Raw genomic sequence first — 20,381 nt, forward strand, 5'->3', positions numbered from 1 at the left:
AGATAAACCTGCACCAGCAGGGACTTGGCACAGATGTGGGAGGGAGTCAGCAGCCTCAGGTGGCTTCTAAGCAAGCATTCTGGATTTTCTTGGGCGAGAAAAAGGCAATGTGAAGACAGAAACACAAGGCCGTGTGGGTGGCTGATGCCCCAGCGGACAGACCGCATGCAGGGATGTCGGGCTGGTGGGCTTTGCACTCTGGCCCTGCCGAGGCCTCACCAGTCACACAGGCCCACGCTGGGCTGCAGAGACACCAGGTCAGCCTCCCAGAGCCAGTGCTCAGAGCAGCCACGCTGGGACTGGGCTCTGCTGGGGCTGATGCGTGGACCTCTGTTGTGGCCACCTTTGCAGTCACCACCCTCCCTGAAGTCACCGCTGCAGAAATACGCAGGCACTGACCTGGGGGCACAGCCAGGCAAGGGAGAGACGAGGGGGCTCACTCTGTACCAGCCGAGGCCTGTGTCATGACACGGCTCCCCCAGGAAGCGAGGATGACGGTGCCTGGCAGTCGAGCCCCTCTTATCCTGGGGAATGCTCAGGGGCGTTCCTGACCAGACCCTGCCTGCTGCCCCTGCTGGCTGGCACTGCCCCTCCCAGGGGAAGGGGTGGGTGGTCCCCCAGGGGAACTCAAAGCAGGGGAGCCCCTGGAGGCCCCAGGTCCCTGGAATATCTTGGAGCTCAGATGGCCCCCCCGAACACCCTCACGTTGGGGCCACGCGGTGGGAGGTGGCCCAGCAGCCACTCTTACTTGGCGAAGACTTTTCTCCCGATGCGAGCGCGGGCCGTGTCGGCCTGAGCCTTCAGGTTGGTGAGGCTGGGGTACCTCCTCTTCTTCCCCCTGCCTTTCCCGCTGTACCTGGACGAGCCAAGATCCTGCCCTGTGGCTGCCTCCACGTCTCTCATCAACTCAGGGTCCTGCCATTCTGCAAACAAAACTCACGCACTTCAGGAAACAGCTGGCACTGACCACAGCCCGTCTTGCCCGAGGCCCCCAGGAGGGGCTCCTGGTCTCGTCCTGACAGCGGGGCCGGGGGGGCTTGCCTACAGCCGTACCCTGGCACCAGCAAGCCCGAGAGGAAGCTCGGCGGGCAGGGTTCCCTGAGCAACAGGCTGGGGAGGGTGGGCACGCTGGTCCCCGTGGGGTGAAGGCGACACAGAGCTCGTCCCCACCGCCCCACACCCCCACAGGCCCCTGCCGCCCAGAGATGGGGAGCCGGGGCTGGGCCCAGAGGCCACTGCTAGGGCACCCATGGACCTCCCAGGCTGGAAGGTGGCCAAGGCCAGCGGTTGGCGGTTGGTGCCATCCGCAAGCTACTTCCTTGCCTACGGGCTGGACCGTGCCCCACTAGGCCAACTGTGCCCTGCTGGACCCGCCTGCTGGTGGGGAGGTATGTGCGGCAGGGCTGGGCCAAGCATGATGCTCAGCAAAGGGCTTTTCTTTTTCGTTGATCTAAAGATGACCTGGCCTCAGGCCTCAGAAATGCAGGGTGGGGCTCTCCTAGACAGAACTGCCCTTCCCAAGCAAGCCAGGCGTTGTCTGCTTGAGGCCCTGTGGCCGTGAGGGGACACAAACGTCACCAGCCCCACTAAGCAGCCTCCCAGGCTGACAGCACCCACTGTGCAGATGGGCACCGAGGCCCTCAGGGGTCACAGGCCCAGGCTTCCCGTGGGGTTCCCCACACAAGACGGAGGAAGGCCTCCACCAGGCGTGGTACTGGTCGGGCTCAGAGAGGCCACCCAACGGGACAGTGATGGCCGAGGGATTCACAGACAACCCCGGCTCGCAGAAGGGGGCTGGGCACTGATGCTCCAGAGGCACCTGCTCCTGCAGACAGGACCCCATGAGCTGAGCCAGTGGGACCAGGCCACGGGGGCGACCAGGCCACGGAGGCACATCCCTGAAGGGATGCCTACGCCTTGGACTGATGGCCAGGCCTCCCAAGCGGATTCTTTGAAGTGAAGGAATACGGGGCCCACAATTCAGATACAGAACGATTAATCCAAGATTAAGGAAAACTGTCCAAACAGTTTATCTCCCAGTAATAAGAAGGCGTCACAGTTTAGGAACCCAGTGAATGGAGCAATTGTTTAAACACAACGAAAAGGCGCCGGCACCCAGTAGAGATGGAGCGAGCGTCTCAGTGAAATGAAGGAGCAATTTAAAAGCCTTTGAGGAAAATCAATAGATGCTGGGAAGCGCCTTCCTGGGCGCTGACGGGCCCTGCAGCACACGCACATTGTCACTGAGGTTAGCGCCAGGGAAAGGAAAATTGCGCCGTGCGCGAGGGAGGCGGGGATCAATACTGTAGTTAGTAAAGAGATGCTATTTCACATCTGACTGGCCAGCGCTGGCCGCAGCCCGCGGCCTGATACCTGTTTGTTAACAAGTCACCAAGGGCTGGAAAACCAGATACTCTTCAGGGTTGACACAAAAAATAGGCACTTAATTTGCTCCTGAGTGTGAGCCCCCAGGGAAGGCCTCACCCAGAGACGAGCAGGTCAGGGCCCTCCCACCGCCCAGGGCTGAGCTGCTGCCTCTGGGCTTCAGGCTGCACTCAACATCCACCTCTCATGACCGGAGTGCAAGATGCCCAGGAGCCATGACAGAGACGGCTTGGAAGGGCCCCCGGGTCCCCAGCACTGCTCTTCAAGACAAGGTATGACCCCCGCTTCAGGCCAGGGCCAAGCTGCAAGCGTGGCCACCCTCCAGAAGGGATTGAGGCTGGGCAGGGCTCACGCCTGTCATCCCAGCGCTGTGGGAGGTGAGGCAGGAGAATCGCTTGAGTCCAGGAGTTCACGACCAGCCTGGGCAATACAGTGCCACTCCACCTCCACCAAAAATAAAAATACAAAACTTGGTCGGGCACGGTGGCATGGTAATTCCAGCTACTCGGGAGGCTGAGGCAGGAGGACGGCTTGAATCTGGGAGGCCATGATTGCGCCACTGCACTCCAGCCTGGGTGACAGAGAACGACCCTGCTTCAAAAAAAAGCCAAATCAGATTTAAAAAGGAGAGAGAGAGTCTGAGGCTGGCCAGGGCCTCTAAAAACAAAGTCTTCCTTGGAAAACAGAAACGCACCCCCACCCGGGGATGAGCCTTCGGGAGGCATGGGGGGCAGATGAGCCCGGGGGGAGGCAGGGCAGACAGATGGGCCCTGCTGATGTGGCAGTGCTGCCCCACAGTGGCCTTGCCGTCCAGAGCCTCCGGGCACCCGCAATCCTGCTGCCATAGCAGTGGCCACACGCCTCCTGGACAGAGCTTTGACCACTTGCACACTGAGGCAGGTGCGGGGCATGGCTGAGGAGGCCAGAGGGGTTCCTGGAAGTCACTCCGGGCTCAGCCCAATCAATTCTCTCGCCTCAAGGACTTCACCTGCCTGAAAACACGAGGAAGCAGGACCCAGCCACACAGATGGCACCTGTGGCTTCGGGGCCCTGGGTGCCCACCTCCCGGTCGGGGTCTCATGAACACGTAACTCCCCCTGAAGCCGGAGACTCCTCTGGAGCTCCCAAATCCAAGACCCTCGGGGCAGCATCCCCTCCTGATTCCACCAGTTACGACCGAGGGGCGTGTAGCTCTGTGGACTGAGCTGGCAGAGTGGGTGCTCTATGACTGCAGACGTGCCCCAGGCAGCCAGTGGCAGAGTCCTAGGCTGTGCCTCCCACGGCGCCCGCCCCACCTGCCTGCCCAGACCTACCCGGGCGCTCCTGCTTCTGCAGCTGCCGCCGCTGCTCGCGAGCCCTGTCCTCCGGGTCGAGTGGCCTCCCTTCGTCGTCCCTTGGAATGATCTTCCCGTGGAAAGGGCACTGCACAGCGAGGACATGGTGGCTGACAGCGGGGAGGGGTCCACCCGCCTCGACCACCTGCCCCCACCGCGATTCAGGCACAAACAGCGACCAGGGAGGGCAGCATCGCAGAGCCAAAGTGTACACAACCCTGGAATCCTCAGGGGAGGGCGTCCTGAGAGTCGTGTGGGTGGCTCTGTCCTCCCCCTGGAGCCGGGAGCTCTTGGGCAGCTGTGGAGAGTTTAGGCCTCTCTCACGCCAGCACGGCCACAGCAACCCCCCTGCACCATGCCCAGCTGCCAGGCTGGGAGCTGCCCTGGCCCCCCGGCCTCTCCTCACTTTTGAGGAGCCTAGGCCCAGCACAGACCCGGGCTGCAACCATGGAGGACACTGTGTGTCTCGGCCCCTGGAGAGTCCCCAGGCCATGTACCCAGGTGTCAGACTTCAGGGCCCTGGGCAGGAGCCCCAGACACCATTCTGATGGCCAACAGCTAAGAAATTTCTGCCCACCACGGACAAGCCCCTTCCATGGGCTTCTCAGTGCTTCCCCACCCAGGGCAGGGGCAGGTGGGGCTCAGCACCCCTCCGGCTGCCCCACCCTGGTCCAGCCCACGCCCACCCCTGCCCTCAGGCCACGGCCTCACCTTCAGCCGATCTTGGCGCTCACAGAGCCGGCCGTCTGGCCTCGGGGCGCGACACCGGTGCTGCACAGGCTCAAACCTCCCTGCAAAAGTGATGTGGCGGCTCCGGAGCATCTCGGAAACGTCGGCATTGACCACTTCCTCCTCCACCTCGCTGGGCTTCCAGAAGCGGTGCTCGGAGTCAGATCTGCAGACAGAGCCAGAGGCCCTCAGAGCATCTGCAGGGATCCCAGAGGAGCGTGGCCAAGGTGGTGCAGGCACAGGAGAAGGCCAAACCACCGCAGCCCAGCCACCCCACCCTGCAGACAGCACCCAAGCAGGAGAACACGGTCACTCCTGCCTGGGTCTGAATTCTGACGCCACATGAACCAGCTGCGAGACCATGGGCACAACTGCCACCTGCAGGATGGGCTCTCCCTACAGGGAAGGGCGATAGCTGCTGGGTCCCTGAGGCGTGACCTTGAAGGTTTACGGGACATGCACACGAAGGTCGTCTTTCCACTGCAGGGGCGTAAGGACAGGGCGGCAGCGCACTCAGGAAAAGGAGTGGAGGCTGTTCAGCCCTCGGCAGCACAGAGAGGCCAGGGGCTGCAGACCAGACTCCGCGGCCCTGGGTCTCCCAGGCGTCCCAGGTCTCCCAGGCGGGTCCGGTCCCATGTTCTGCTGCTGTCACCAGCCTGATTAGAGATGCTTTCCTGTGGATGCCACAGGATGGGGGAGATGGGTGTGCTGGCCTCAGAGGAGGCTGGCCTCAGAGAACTATGCCCCCTGCCCACCTGGATGCCCAGACAGAGGAGAAGTGTCTGCAGGGACCTCACACAGACCCGACTGTCCCTATGCTGCCACCAGGCCTCCTTCTAGGGCATACAGCCACACTCAGGGCCAGCAGGAACCGGGGAGGACAGATGGACAGTGCCAAGGGCTCCCAGTGATGAGAGACACCACTCACCGCCTGCTGACTGGGGAACGGTTGGCTCTGCCCAAGGCTCCCGGGCTGCCACACCCTGTGCCCGAGGGTGCCGGAGGAGCAGAGCCCAGCAGCCCTGCCCTCGCCCCGGGTCCACAGACAGGAGCACGGCCCCAGGCACGGCCCACACTAGGGAGAAGGACTAGCAGGAGGCCCTGCCCTGGGGCTGCCTGGACCTCATTTCTGCACCCACCTTGGTCTGGGAGGAGGCTGGGTTGGGACAAGGCAGTGGGTGGGAACGCAGGCAGAAGGTGCTGCCTGGGGCCTTGGCCCCACTACAGGGAGAGGCATCTCGGGCAAAGCCCTGGTGGGCTGAAGAACACCTGGCCGTGTGCCCTGCAGTCAGGAGGGGTACATGCGGCTCCCCCGAGGGTGCCTGACCGCCTGGCCAAACGCCTCCTGCCACACCAGGAGACGCCCCGTGTGAGAAGCAGCGATGCCTTCTGCCACCCAGAACTCGGACCAGAGACGCCCCGTGGACCGCACTGACCCGGCGCACAGCAGCCACACCACGGGCTCCACCGCTTCCTCCCCATCCAGGCGCAGGGATACTCCCCTCGGCTGCCCTGGGCTCCCCTCGGCCGAGGACCACTGGCTTTCTTTTTTTTTTTTTTCCAGACAGAGTCTTGCTCCGTTGCCCAGGCTGGAGTGCAGTGGCACGATCTCAGCTCACTGCAACCTCCGCCTCCCAGGTTCAAATGATTCTCCTGCCTCAGCCTCCTGAGTAGCTGGGATTACAGGCACCCACCACACCCAGCTAATTTTTGTATTTTTAGTAGTGACAGGGTTTCACCATGTTGGCCAGGCTGGTCTCGAACTCCTGGCCTCAAGTGATCTACCTGCCTTGGCCTCCACAAAGTGCTGGGATTACAGGCGTGAGCCACCGCACCTGGCCGGGGCCCGCCAGCCCTCTGTGTACCAGCACGGCTTCATTCTAGTGGCTGCCTGTGGCCACGAGGCCCTCACAGGCAGGGGTCTTTCCAGAGGCTGTGGAGAACAAGCTGTTTCCAGGGCCCAGGGGCGCCAGCCCCATCAGCCCTGTCTCCCACCACGGCCTGGCCAGGCCCTGGCCTCCTGGACTCTCATCGTCTTGACTTCCTGGCTGAAAGGGGTGAGCCCAGACTCTCCAGATCCCTAAATGTGGCAGAGAGCCAGAGGGCAGGACCCCTCCACTTGGCAAGGGAATGTGGGGTGAGCAGCCTCTGCCATCCTGGCTAGGGGCCAGACAGCAGGAGTGTGGCCCTCAACTGCCTATGGGGCATACATGGCACCCAGGTGCCACCTCCTGCACCAGCCCACGCACCTCCACCCACGCGGCTGACACGGGGCCCTTCCCCAGCCCAGGCCACTGCCATGTTCAGGCTGCAACTCCATCAAGCCGGCCACTGCAGCAGTTTGCAGGCAGTTGGGGGAAACATCAAACCATGAGCTTGAGGCACCAGGTGCGTGGTGCTGACAGGCCAGGCAGGTGGAGCGTGAAGCCAGGCCTGCCCAGCAGGGCCCTGGTGCCATCCAGGACTAACCGGGTCCTCACCAGGAGCTGTTCAGGTCTCTCTCTCAGCCCAACTGCCCAGGGGGTCAGGGCAAAGCCTGTGGTCCTGGGGACAGGCCAGGCAGGCGGGAAGAGAGCCAGGCATCCGCTTCTAGGTGGGAGCTTTGATGGGTGTCACCTGCCAGGCTCCAAAACCAAGCGCTGGCCTTGGGGCACCCCTGGTGGCAATGTGTGGCAGGGACGGCTGTTTCTTCCCGACCTCAGCCAACTGCAGTTTGAAGCAGAACAAACTCAGTGGGCCCCAGGGCCGCCTTTAGGGAAGCGGTTTCTCGTCCAGCTGTTCCCAAAGGATTGATAACACTCACGTTCCACGGACGGCCCCCGACGCAGCAGCAGAAAGGCTCACAAAAGCCCTGCTGGGCTCCACGAGCTGACTCAGCAGGGGAGGCCCATCCCTGTGCCCCTCCAGGTGCCCGGAAGGTGGGGCAGAGCTGGGAGGTGGGGCCAGCTTCCTCAGACCCAGGGAGGCCTGGCAAGCCAGCAGCCCCTCCTCAGGCTGGGACCCTGGCTGTGTGCCCTGGTCGACTTCAGACACATGGGGACTCACTTGAGGATCTTCCCGGCTGTGGGGAGCTCCTGGCCCCAGTAGTGCAGGTCCATGCCGTAGGGCACCACGGGCGCCCGGGCCCGCTCTGCTGCCAGCTTCTGGGCCTCCTGTGGCTCTGGCAACACTCTGGGGGGGCTACAGGAACAGAGCAGGACATCCTGACTGTGTGCTGCTGGTGCTAGCCACAGCCACCCGCCTCTCCCTCTCCACCCTCACAGCACGGCCGGGGCCTCAGGTCGGCTCAGGTGGGCAATGGATTCTGCCACACGACACCCGGGCCTCAGAGCCACCACTGAGGTCCTGTGAGAAGCTCTGGGCCCTGGCTGGCCTCTGGTCTGCAGTTCTTCGCCCTGGCCCAGGGGTGACCTGACACCTGCCTCTCAAACCCTAGCCCTGGGGGCTCCTCTCAGAGGCACGAGCAGTGTCTGGAAGGGTATTTGTTGGCCCAGCCCCACACAGGCTCCAGCTGATGCTGGCACTGACAAGCCCAAACATGGCACCAACAGTGCTCACCCGGCCGGGGGTGCAGATCCCAGGCTTCCGCCAAGATATCCAGAGAAGGCACTGAGCAGCCTGTCGAGGCCAGCCAGTGCTCTGGGCAGAGGTTGTGGCAGTGCCAGGCAGGGGCTCAGCACACAGGACACTGGGAGTCACCTGGCAGACGACGGTGGGGGCAAGTGTTTCCGGAGCCACCGCAGCTGAGCAGCCGCAGACGTGGGGTCCGACGCCTCCTCGTCTTTCCTCATCCTTGTCCGCAAGCCCCGCACAGCTGTGTCTTTCTCTAGTGTTGCCTCCAGCCCTGAAACAGACACGTGTCCACTCCCTGCCACCACTCCCACAACCCGCCAGGCACATCCGCGAGACTGGGCAGTTAGGATGCGTCTACGCGTTAGCGTGTTCCATCTTCCGACAGTCCTGAGGTGGGTGCCTGCTATCTGAACCTCACGGGCGAGGGTGAGGCCCGGAGCAGCAGCTCAGGCCACGCTCTGCCAAACATGGCGTGCGTTGGGGGCTCCGGCCGTCTTGCCTTGTGGCCATACAGTTCACGCACTGTGCTACCTGGCTTTGCAGAAGGGCCAGCCTGAGCAGATGGATTTGCCAGGCTGTAAAGAAGCTGGGCAGCAGCAAGAGCCCAGACTGCCCAGCACTCTGTGCCCGTGAGATGTAGGCAGCCTGCAGCCCTCCCCAGCCCCCAGGCCTGAGGCGGCAGCCACTTGGAAAGGCCACCCACGGGGTGTCCACATGGTCCTCAAGGAAAAGAGAACGCACACTTCCACACAGGGTTTCAACCCACGTGTCACGCCGAGGTAAAACCGCGATGTTAGCGGGGATTCCAGCCCCTGCATCCCCACAGAAACACCTGGGGCTGTACCACAGCTTCAGCAGGCGCCTCTGAGAGCCACGGCACTGGCCCTGGCAACTCCCTCCCTCTGTCTGCCAGGCAGAGGCTGAGTTCCAATGAGCAAGATGCCGTCCCGGAGTGCCTGTCGCAGAGGGCCCAGCCCGCCGCCAGCAAGACAAGGCCATGGCGCTGTATCTCACCAACGTCCCACAGAGACAGACAGGGACGAGGCCACCAGCCCCTGGCCTCCGCAGCCCAGCGTGCACCCAGGGTCCCCGGAACAGGACAAGGAGATTCTCCAACACTGCTGGGCCCTGACCTGCCTCTCCCCTCACCTGCCTCTCCCCTCCTCCTGTACCATGTCCTGGGCTTGGCTCTCAGGCTGCCCCGCGGGGCTCACCCTGACCCTGATGGTGCCTCTCGGTCAGGGCAGGGGCCTATACTCCCTAGCGGCTGTCTGAGCTGGTGTCCTGGGACATCAGGATGGCAGGGGGCACAGGAGGTGCCAGCAGGCTATGGGTTAGGACAAAGGGCACCACCCACCTCCCCAAACCAGCTGTAGGAGCAACTAAGGCCTACACTTGAGCCTGTCCACCCCTGTGGGCTGCCGGTCGGCAGGGCTCAAGACCCCAGAGGAACCTGGACTGCAGGGAAGCCAGACTTTGGAGAGCTGCCATGGAAGAAAGAAAACAGACCGAGCAAGGTGTCCTGGCTGCAGTGGAATCCACAGAAAGAAAATGGACCCAGCAAGGCGTCCTGGCTGGGGCAGAATCCACAGAAAGAAAACAGACTGAGTAAGGCAACCTGGCCACGGCAGAATCCACAGAAAGAAAACGGACTGAGTAAGGCAACCTGGCCACGGCAGAATCCACAGAAAGAAAACGGACCTAGTAAGGCATCCTGGCCACGGCAGAATCCACAGAAAGAAAACGGACCGGCAGCCCGGGCGAGGAGGCGCACAGCCCATGCCACGCTCCCCAGAAGCTACGAAGACAGAGCAAGAGGCCAGGAAGGGAGGGGGGAGGGGGGATCCTGAAGACGCCTCCACTAAAGACGAAGGGCAAGGAAAACTGTCAGGTGCAGAGGACTTGCTGGATGGCTGAGGGGACGGGCCACAGCACGAGTGAGACACAGGTGACCGCAGACAGCAAGGGAGGAAGCACGGAGGACCCTCTTAAGAGCTCCAAGGGGTGAGGGGGACGCGCAGGTGTCAGCATCCTCGTCTCTCTTAAAACCCCGGAGGAGACAGAAATAATTGGAGCGCAGAAAATAGTTGAAGAAACAATGAGCCACGTTTTCCTGGAATTGGAAGGCTCACTGAGAGTCAACGGAGACAGAGGAAAAACCATGGCTAGAGGCGCTACAGGAAAACCAAAGAACACCAGGGCCTGAGACAGTTAACACCGAGCACTGAGGTCAACCCGACTGCCTGAAGGATACAAAGAATTGATCCTGGGTGTGTCTGTGAGGGTGCTGCCAAAGGAGATTAACATGAGTCAGTGTGCTGAGGAAAGCAGACCCACCCTTCATCTGGTGGGCACCATCTAATCAGCTGCCAGCGAATATAAAGCGGGCAGAAAACCGTGAAAAGCAGAGACGGGCCTCGCCTCCCCGCCTACATCCTTCTCCCGTGCTGGATGCTTCCCGCCCTCCAACATCGGACTCCAGGTTCTTCAGTTTGGAGACTCGGACTGAATCTCCTTGCTCCTCAGCCTGCCGATGGCCTACTGGGGGACCTTGTGGTCATGTAAGTTAGCTGATACTTTCAAAGAAATAAAAATTCTATTGACACAAGATTTTCAACAGCAACTGTGAATGCAAGATCTTAGAAGGTCACTTTGAAAGTGCGGAAGGAGAAGTTCAAGCTCAGAGTTTTAGAGCCAGCTAAACGATCGCTTCTTGTGTAGACAGAGGACGATGACCTCATGGAGACAAGTCCTTTTGAGGTTTGCCATGGTGAGGTCCACTTTGAAAACACCTTCACAGCCAGTAGTCACAAAGAAAAGCCGGGGGGGTGGAGCAAGACATGGGCAGTGCCCTGAGACATGAGCACTGAGTGTGCAGAGACACGGGAGGTGAGTGCAGAGACGCGGGAGGTGAGTGCCCTGAGACGCGGGAGGTGAGTGCAGAGACACGGGAGGTGAGTGCAGAGACGCGGGAGGTGAGTGCCCTGAGACGCGGGAGGTGAGTGCAGAGACGCGGGAGGTGAGTGCCCTGAGACGCGGGAGGTGAGTGCAGAGACGCGGGAGGTGAGTGCCCTGAGACGCGGGAGGTGAGTGCAGAGACACGGGAGGTGAGTGCAGAGACACGGGAGGTGAGTGCAGAGACGCGGGAGGTGAGTGCAGAGACGCGGGAGGTGAGTGCAGACACACGGGAGGTGAGTGCCCTGAGACACGGGAGGTGAGTGCAGAGACGCGGGAGGTGAGTGCAGAGACGCGGGAGGTGAGTGCAGAGACGCGGGAGGTGAGTGCAGAGACGCGGGAGGTGAGTGCCCTGAGACACGGGAGGTGAGTGCAGAGACACGGGAGGTGAGTGCAGAGACGCGGGAGGTGAGTGCAGAGACGCGGGAGGTGAGTGCAGAGACGCGGGAGGTGAGTGCCCTGAGACACGGGAGGTGAGTGCAGAGACACGGGAGGTGAGTGCAGAGACACGGGAGGTGAGTGCAGAGACGCGGGAGGTGAGTGCCCTGAGACGCGGGAGGTGAGTGCAGAGACGCGGGAGGTGAGCGCAGAGACGCGGGAGGTGAGTGCAGAGACGCGGGAGGTGAGTGCCCTGAGACGCGGGAGGTGAGCGCAGAGACGCGGGAGGTGAGCGCAGAGACGCGGGAGGTGAGCGCAGAGACGCGGGAGGTGAGTGCAGAGACGCGGGAGGTGAGTGCCCTGAGACGCGGGAGGTGAGTGCAGAGACGGGGAGGTGAGTGCAGAGACGCGGGAGGTGAGTGCCCTGAGACACGGGAGGTGAGTGCAGAGACGCGGGAGGTGAGTGCAGAGACGCGGGAGGTGAGTGCAGAGACGCGGGAGGTGAGTGCAGAGACGCGGGAGGTGAGTGCCCTGACGCGGGAGGTGAGTGCAGAGACGCGGGAGGTGAGCGCAGAGACGCGGGAGGTGAGTGCAGAGACGCGGGAGGTGAGTGCAGAGACGCGGGAGGTGAGTGCCCTGAGACGCGGGAGGTGAGTGCAGAGACGCGGGAGGTGAGCGCAGAGACGCGGGAGGTGAGTGCAGAGACGCGGGAGGTGAGTGCAGACACACGGGAGGTGAGTGCAGAGACGCGGGAGGTGAGTGCAGAGACGCGGGAGGTGAGTGCAGAGACGCGGGAGGTGAGTGCCCTGAGACGCGGGAGGTGAGTGCAGAGACGCGGGAGGTGAGTGCAGAGACACGGGAGGTGAGTGCAGAGACGCGGGAGGTGAGTGCAGAGACGCGGGAGGTGAGTGCCCTGAGACGCGGGAGGTGAGTGCAGAGACGCGGGAGGTGAGTGCAGAGACACGGGGAGGTGAGTGCAGAGACGCGGGAGGTGAGTGCAGAGACGCGGGAGGTGAGTGCCCTGAGACGCGGGAGGTGAGTGCAGAGACGCGGGAGGTGAGTGCAGAGACACGGGAGGTGAGTGCAGAGACGCGGGAGGTGAGTGCAGAGACGCGGGAGGTGAGTGCCCTGAGACGCGGGAGGTGAGTGCAGAGACACGGGAGGTGAGTGCAGAGACACGGGAGGTGAGTGCAGAGACGCGGGAGGTGAGTGCAGAGAGACGCGGGAGGTGAGGTGAGTGCAGACACACGGGAGGTGAGTGCAGAGACGCGGGAGGTGAGTGCCCTGAGACACGGGAGGTGAGTGCAGACACACGGGAGGTGAGTGCCCTGAGACACGGGAGGTGAGTGCAGAGACGCGGGAGGTGAGTGCAGAGACATTGGAGGTGAGTGCCCTGAGACGCGGGAGGTGAGTGCCCTGAGACGCGGGAGGTGAGTGCAGAGACGCGGGAGGTGAGTGCAGAGACGCGGGAGGTGAGTGCAGAGACATTGGAGGTGAGTGCCCTGAGACGCGGGAGGTGAGTGCCCTGAGACGCGGGAGGTGAGTGCAGAGACGCGGGAGGTGAGTGCAGAGACGCGGGAGGTGAGTGCAGAGACATTGGAGGTGAGTGCCCTGAGACGCGGGAGGTGAGTGCCCTGAGACGCGGGAGGTGAGTGCAGAGACGCGGGAGGTGAGTGCAGAGACGCAGGAGGTGAGTGCAGACACGCGGGAGGTGAGTGCCCTGAGACACGGGAGGTGAGTGCAGAGACGCGGGAGGTGAGCGCAGAGACGCGGGAGGTGAGTGCAGAGACATTGGAGGTGAGTGCAGAGACACGGGAGGTGAGTGCAGAGACACTGGAGGTGAGTACAGAGACGCGGGAGGTGAGTGCAGAGACGCGGGAGGTGAGTGCAGAGACGCGGGAGGTGAGTGCCCTGAGACACGGGAGGTGAGTGCAGAGACGCGGGAGGTGAGCGCAGAGACGCGGGAGGTGAGTGCAGAGACATTGGAGGTGAGTGCAGAGACACGGGAGGTGAGTGCAGAGACACTGGAGGTGAGTGCAGAGACGCGGGAGGTGAGTGCAGAGACACTGGAGGTGAGTGCAGAGACGCGGGAGGTGAGTGCAGAGACTCGGAAGGAACACTGAGCACATGACTTTGTAAAGCTGACTCCCGCCTGTCCCTACCCAAACCCAAGTGTTCATATCAACCAGAATGAAGTTGGTTCTGGACGACTCAATGTGACGGGGTGGAAGGAGGCCACACGTGGGGAGAGGGTGCTGGGTGATTTGTCTTATGCAGGAAATAGTACAGTAATGGAGAAACTCTAGAAACAAACAGTGAATGGTACGTATGTGTGTAAATCCTTTCCACAACAAGGAGTGACCATCCGAAGAATAAAAACCAGTGGAACAACGGGGCACATAAACGGTGGGAGAAAGGAGGAAACGAGGCAAGGACGGTGGCTGAAGTCGGAGAGGAAGTGCGACGGGTGGACGCATGACAGGCCGCCAGATGCGTCTTCTGAAGACTTTGTAACAACCATTAATTAAACAGATTCAGATTAATGAAAAGACAGACTCCGGAGTGGACGTCTTTAGCAATATGCCATCTAAAGAAGACCCACTTAGGGCCGGGCGCGGTGGCTCACGCCTGTAATCCCAGCACTTTGGGAGGCCAAGACGGGCGGATCACGAGGTCAGGAGATCAAGACCATCCTGGCTAACATGGTGAAACCCTGTCTCTACTAAAAAATACAAAAAACTAGCTGGGTGCGGTGGCAGGTGCCTGTAGTCCCAGCTACTCGGGAGGCTGAGGCAGGAGAATGGCGTGAACCCGGGAGGCGGAGCTTGCAGTGAGCCGAGATCTGGCCACTGTACTCCAGCCTGGGCGACAGAGCGAGACTCCGTCTCAAATAAAAAAAAAAACAAGACCCACTTAATACAATGGTTAGTGAAAAGTTGAAAATAAAGGGATGAAAAAAGATTTACTATGAAAACAGTGACCAAAAGACAGAAGAGGTCCTATGTGGGTACTAGAAAAACTAGATTTTAGGTAAAAAATAAGAGAGTAAAAGAATGTTTGAAGATGTAATAAACATGAACAGATATGTAACTTACAAATGCAGTCTCAAAACATAAAAAGCAATGCTGAGGGGCTACAGGTGCAGAGACACCCCTGACTGTGGGGACTTCGGCGAACCCTCTTGGGAAGTGGCCGTTAGGCAGAGAATGAGCCGTACCATGGAGGTCTGTACAGTACAGTCAAAACCACCAAACTAAGAGACACGGTGAGACCTCCTATCTGACACAGTCTGGCTCTGTGTCCCCACCCAAATCTCATCCCGTAGCTCCCATAACTCCCACACGTGGTGGGAGGGAGCTGGTGCGTCTTCCCCGTGGTGTTCTCGTGAGAGTGAATGCGTCTCACGAGATCCGACGGTTTTAAAAGCGGGAGTTCCTGTGCACAAGCCCTCTCCCTGCCTGCCGCCATCCACGTAAGATGTGACTTGCTCCTTCTTGCCTTCCACCATGATTGTGAAGCCTCCCCCATCATGTGGAGCGTTAAGTCCAATAAACCTCTTTGTTTTGTAAATTGCCCAGTCTCGGGTATGTCTTTATCAGCAGCGTGAACATGGACTAATACAATATCCAAGTCCTTCTCCAACACACATGCAGAACCGACGAGAGAAAACCAAGTACTAAGTCAACAGGGGCCTCAGTCACCTCCCAAGAATCAGCACCGCCCAGACTGTGTTCTGAGACCACAGAACAGAGCGTCAAAAACAGAGGCCGCCAGAGAGCTCAGACGCCCAGAAACTCATGTACACGTGATCCATTACACACACACACACACACACACACACACAGGTCCACGCACAGACACGCTCTCACTGAACACGAGTGAGCTGCAGAGCATGCAGGCTGTCTGTGCAGGCTGACTGAGTATATACACACACGTCCATGTCCACACACGCACGTCCTGACAGGCATGCTGCCACTGAACACACGTGTGCTCACGGCAGGCTTTCCAAGGACACCCACGGTGCCTCCACTTACCTATCTGCATAGCCAGGAATGCTCTGTTTGGAGAAGAGCTGGGAGGGGAATGAGGAGGCGTGAGAAGTGGGGGTACTGCAAGGCTGCCTGTGCAGGGGCTCCCTGGGAGGGAAGTGGGTAAGGACAAAGGGCCTTGCTGAGGCCCTTGACAAGCATCCTGGAAACCAAGGAGGGAAAAACTGCTTCTCTGAAAGGGCTCACAGAACTTGGGTAGTCGGGAGCCACCTCTGACTTGGCTACCAGCTCTCTGGGCAGAGGTCAGTCTGGCACATGCAGAAACGCCACACCCTGTGCTCAGGGCTCGCCAGCCTGTGGCTGTGGGCCAAGTCCAGCCCACTGCCTACTTTCGTGAATAGGGTGTTACTGGCACACAGTCGCACCCATCATCTACACGCAGAGACAAGGCCTCGTGTGGCCCCTGAAGCCAAAGAGACTGAGCTCTGGCCCTTCACAGAAGGTGCCTGTCCCACTCAGGAGCTCTTTTGAGCCGTGCACAGCTGCACACCTGCTCACGGCTGCACGCCTGCTCACGGCTGCACACCCGCTCACAACCGCTCACGGCTGCACGCCTGCTCACGGCTGCACAACTGCTCACGGCTGCACGCCTGCTCACGGCTGCACGCCTGCTCACGGCTGCACAACTGCTCACGGCTGCATGCCTGCTCACGGCTGCACAACTGCTCACGGCTGCATGCCTGCTCATGGCTGCATGCCTGCTCACGGCTGCACAACTGCTCACGGCTGCATGCCTGCTCACGGCTGCACAACTGCTCACGGCTGCATGCCTGCTCACGGCTCCACACCTGCTCATGGCTGCATGCCTGTGGGGCTGCACAACTGCTCACGGCTGCATGCCTGCTCACGGCTGCACAACTGCTCACGGCTGCATGCCTGCTCACGGCTCCACACCTGCTCACGGCTGCATGCCTGCTCACGGCTGCACACCTGCTCACGGCTGCATGCCTGCTCACAGCTGCACAACTGCTCACGGCTGCATGCCTGCTCACGGCTCCACACCTGCTCATGGCTGCATGCCTGTGGGGCTGCACAACTGCTCACGGCTGCATGCCTGCTCACGGCTGCACAACTGCTCACGGCTGCATGCCTGCTCACGGCTCCACACCTGCTCACGGCTCCACACCTGCTCACGGCTGCATGCCTGCTCACGGCTGCACACCTGCTCACGGCTGCATGCCTGCTCACGGCTGCACACCTGCTCACGGCTGCATGCCTGCTCACGGCTGCACACCTGCTCACGGCTCCACACCTGCTCACGGCTGCACACCTGCTCACGGCTGCATGCCTGTGGGGCTGCTCCCATTTCCTGGGTTCCCAGGGGCTGAGAGCAGAGGACGTGAGACAGAGCCACCACAGAGCAGGTGACAGGGCCGGACCTCCAGCCCCGAGGCGTGCATCCAGGAGACACTGGGCAGCCCCTGCTCAGCCCTGGCACTCAATGCCGTGTCCTGGGTTTTACTCACAGACCTGCCAAGTGCCCCTCAGTATTCTGGAAATACACATGACACAGATACGGGCTGTCAGCACATGCGTGCACATACATGCACGCACACGTGCACACACACGTGCACACACACACGCACATACACACACGCACGCACACACGCGCACGCACGCACACACACGCACACGCGCACACACACACGTGCATGCTCACAGTGAGGCAGGCAAGACTGATAAGTGAACAATGTGACATTTAGATACAATCACAGCCAAAAGATCAATATAAGAATTCCTAAGAGTTACAAGAATGAAATATATTTTTCATCGATTTGTTGTTTTAAACCATTAAAAAGATGGGTAAGCGTGTTACAGCAGGGTAAATACTTAGGGCACTAAAAACACTCCCACTTGCGCATCGCGTGGAAAATCAATCTCACTGACATACTTTCAAAGCAAAACCCCAAAAAGCAGACAGCATTCCTCAGGCACCGAGAGCACGCATTTTCAGGAAGAATAATGACTCCTGGAAAACAAGAGGCCACACGTCACAGCCGAACCCGGCCTGCCCCACCCGCACGGCGTCTCACTGAGTCCAGCATCTTGGCTCAAATTCACTCCCACAGTTGTTTTCAGAAAGAATCATAAAAATGTCCAAATCCCCTTTTTTGTTTAAATTGGCCAAGTGACACCTATTTGCCTGAAGCACCAAAGCAGACAGTGCGGGAGGGAATCGATGGCAGGAAACGGAGAGGCGGGGGCCTCTGCGCCCAGGCGGGCTGCCCAGCGCTGACATTATTGATTTTACCTAGTTCAGCTGGCCTTGTAATTAAAATGTAAATTTGAGAAAGAGATTATGTCCTGACAGAAATGGTAGGATTAAGGGGAAGATAAAGGCCCCTCAGTGAAAATTCAGAGAAAGAAATGAGCAAGCAAAAGAGCACGGGTTTCCTCCATGGTGTGGATTTAGACTAAATCTAACTACTTCAGATTCGCCCACGTTTAATTGAAAAAACAGCGACAGAATATAAACTCGTGTTATGGACTGAGCTGGCCCCGCGTCTGCCCCCACGGTTCCCGTCTGGTTCCTGTCTCCGGCACTCTTGGGGCCCCTGGGGTGTGAAGCTGAGTGGGGCCGGGGGGTCCCCTCTGCACACCCCAGAGGGCAGCTCTGTCACCAGGGCCTGCCCCTCCTTTGGGCCCTCCAGCCCTCGCCTGGGGCTGGTACAGCTGGTGCCGCACACTTGCACCCAGGCGACTCCCAGCAGTGCCGCCGAGGACACCCAGGCCAGGCCTACAGGGGCCGTCGGCACCTTCAAGGCTGAAGGCAGAAGGTGGTCAGCCTTCCCACTTCAAGAAGTCAATCAGTGGCAATAAAACTACCAGGGCCTCTGCCTGCCCCAGGCGAGGCTGTGATGGAGCCCCCAGCTTCTAAGGCACCCTCCCCTCCGCCGGGCATGCGTGGGCCCTGAGAGCAAAGGGGCAGATGCCATGCAGTGGAGGAGGCTCGGAGCCAGCAGAGGAGGGCGCTGTGGGGACCTGCAGCTGCAATGACAAGAACCGGCGGCCAGTGCCCCAGCTGTGCACACTTCCCTGGACCGGGACTGACCCAGCAGGGACAGCTCATCTCTGCTCTGCTGAGCCTGGGGCCTGAGCTGGAGACACACATCTGGAGGTGCCTTCACAACCAGGGTCAGGCTGGGACAGCCCACCGGTGGGGCTTAGTCAGGACTGCCACGCCCAGTGCCTACGTGTGACCCTGTGAGGCTAGGTGTACCTGCAGCAGGGCTGTGTCAGAGCAGGTGTCCCGGCACACCCAGCAGGGGCTGCGAGGCCTGTGCAGCTCGGTCCCTTTGGCTGGACGCTGTTGTGGATGGACTCAGGACCCCTGGGCTCCAGTGGGGAGGGGACGGCCAGGCCTAGTGACGAGTGAGCGCCGCCACCATTGTGTTTGGCCACAGGCCGGAGGGAGCCTCACCTCTTCTGATGAAAGGAGACCGCTCTGTTCTTTGGGGAGTCACCTCGTTTGAGTTTCGCTTCTGGCCTTGCTTTGGATAATTTAGAGCCACAAGTCAGGCTTTAGGGGAAGTGGGGATTTCTGCCTTTGAGACGCCACACATCACCCCGTCTAAGACATGTAACTTCCGCTCAAAGGGCTCAGAAGCCATCGTAACAGGTCCGTGCAGAGACCCAGGGCCAGGAAATGTCAGTGACACTATAGGCCAAGAGTCAGTGCCAGCTCCCAGACTCTGAAGACGCCCAGAAGGGATCCAGGAGATGAGGCAGCCCAGCAGGCCGGGTCAGGGTGGGCCTATGCAGACAAGATGGCTGCCTAGGCCCCGGCTGCAGAATCTCCAGGAGACACCTCTGTGCTTCGACCGGTGCTCCTGGGGCTGGACCCACAGCCTGGTCCACCTGAGGGCAGCCAAGAGCCAGGAAAGAGATTGCAGCGGCCAACAGCGTGCTCAGGCACCCCTAGGGCCCTCATGTCAGGCATGGAGACTCCTGCCCAAGGTGGGGAATCAGCAGAAAGGCCATTTCAGGTGGATGCTGGAGTTGGAAGAACAGAGTGTGTGAGGTGGGGACGGGGGAAGCCCAATGAGGGCACAGCTGGGGCTGGGGGCCGGCAGGGGATGGGGTCTGACACAGTGAGGTGGGTGCGGGGAGGGCACAGCTGGGGCTGGGGCCCGGCGGGGGACGGGGTCTGACACAGTGAGGTGGGTGCGGGGAGGGCACAGCTGGGGCTGGGGCCCGGCGGGGGACGGGGTCTGACACGGTGAGGTGGGTGCGGGGAGGGCACAGCTGGGGCTGGGGCTGGGGCCCGGCGGGGAACGGGGTCTGACGCGGTGAGGTGGGTGCGGGGAGGGCACAGCTGGGACTGGGGCCCGGTGGGGAACGGGGTCTGACGCGGTGAGGTCGGTAGTGGGGAGAGGCGTGTAGGTCCCTCGGCTTCTGCCTGCCTGGCCAGAACCCCTGGAGAAGCAGCACGGGACCCTGGTCCGGAATGGGCCAGGCCACAATGGTGCCCAGAGAGAGGTCCCAGATGGCCCCAGGCATCTGAGGCTTTCTTCCAGACCCTCAAGCTCACACTGACCCCAGGAGCTCAGCCTTCACAGCCTGGGCCCTCACTGGGTGGCCCCGGGTCAGAAGACAGCAGGACCCCAGTAAACAGGACCATACAAATGGAAGATCGTTAGAAGCCTGGTTGTGCTAATCTGGCATGACACCCTTAATGGGTCATAACTTCACACATGAGTTGTCTAATCATCTAAATTCTCTTAACAAATTTACATCTCTTCTTATACTCTGATTCAAACCAACTTGCCCATTTCACACAAAAGCTGAGGGTCTTGTTTTCATTTGCTTCCCCTCCATGCAAACACCACTGTGGGCACTCTGGGGAACTTGAAGAGTAGACCCACCTGGGCCTCCTTGAGGGCCAAAATCCTGGGTGTGGCATGGGAACGTGGCTTTGGGAGGTATTTTTGAAACACCTAAGCCCTCGATGGCACAGCACAGGCTGTGGCAGCACTCA

The 20,381-nt window shown here is 60.6% G+C and overlaps 1 protein-coding gene across 1 annotated transcript in view; it reads right to left on the bottom strand.

Moving 5' to 3' along the window:
• The window catches only part of UVSSA (UV stimulated scaffold protein A), a 43,349-nt gene that overhangs the window by 3,618 nt on the left and 19,350 nt on the right, over window positions 1–20,381 (bottom strand). Inside the window, exons 9-13 of the mRNA XM_050790805.1 lie at window positions 8,148–8,292; window positions 7,494–7,628; window positions 4,431–4,614; window positions 3,699–3,807; window positions 749–923 (exon numbers count right to left, since the gene is read on the bottom strand). Of these exons, the coding sequence (XP_050646762.1) occupies window positions 749–923; window positions 3,699–3,807; window positions 4,431–4,614; window positions 7,494–7,628; window positions 8,148–8,292 (748 nt within the window). The remainder of the gene's footprint in view (window positions 1–748; window positions 924–3,698; window positions 3,808–4,430; window positions 4,615–7,493; window positions 7,629–8,147; window positions 8,293–20,381) is intronic.

Source organism: Macaca thibetana, chromosome 5 (assembly GCF_024542745.1).
Source record: "Macaca thibetana thibetana isolate TM-01 chromosome 5, ASM2454274v1, whole genome shotgun sequence".
NCBI classification, from domain to species: domain Eukaryota; kingdom Metazoa; phylum Chordata; class Mammalia; order Primates; family Cercopithecidae; genus Macaca; species Macaca thibetana.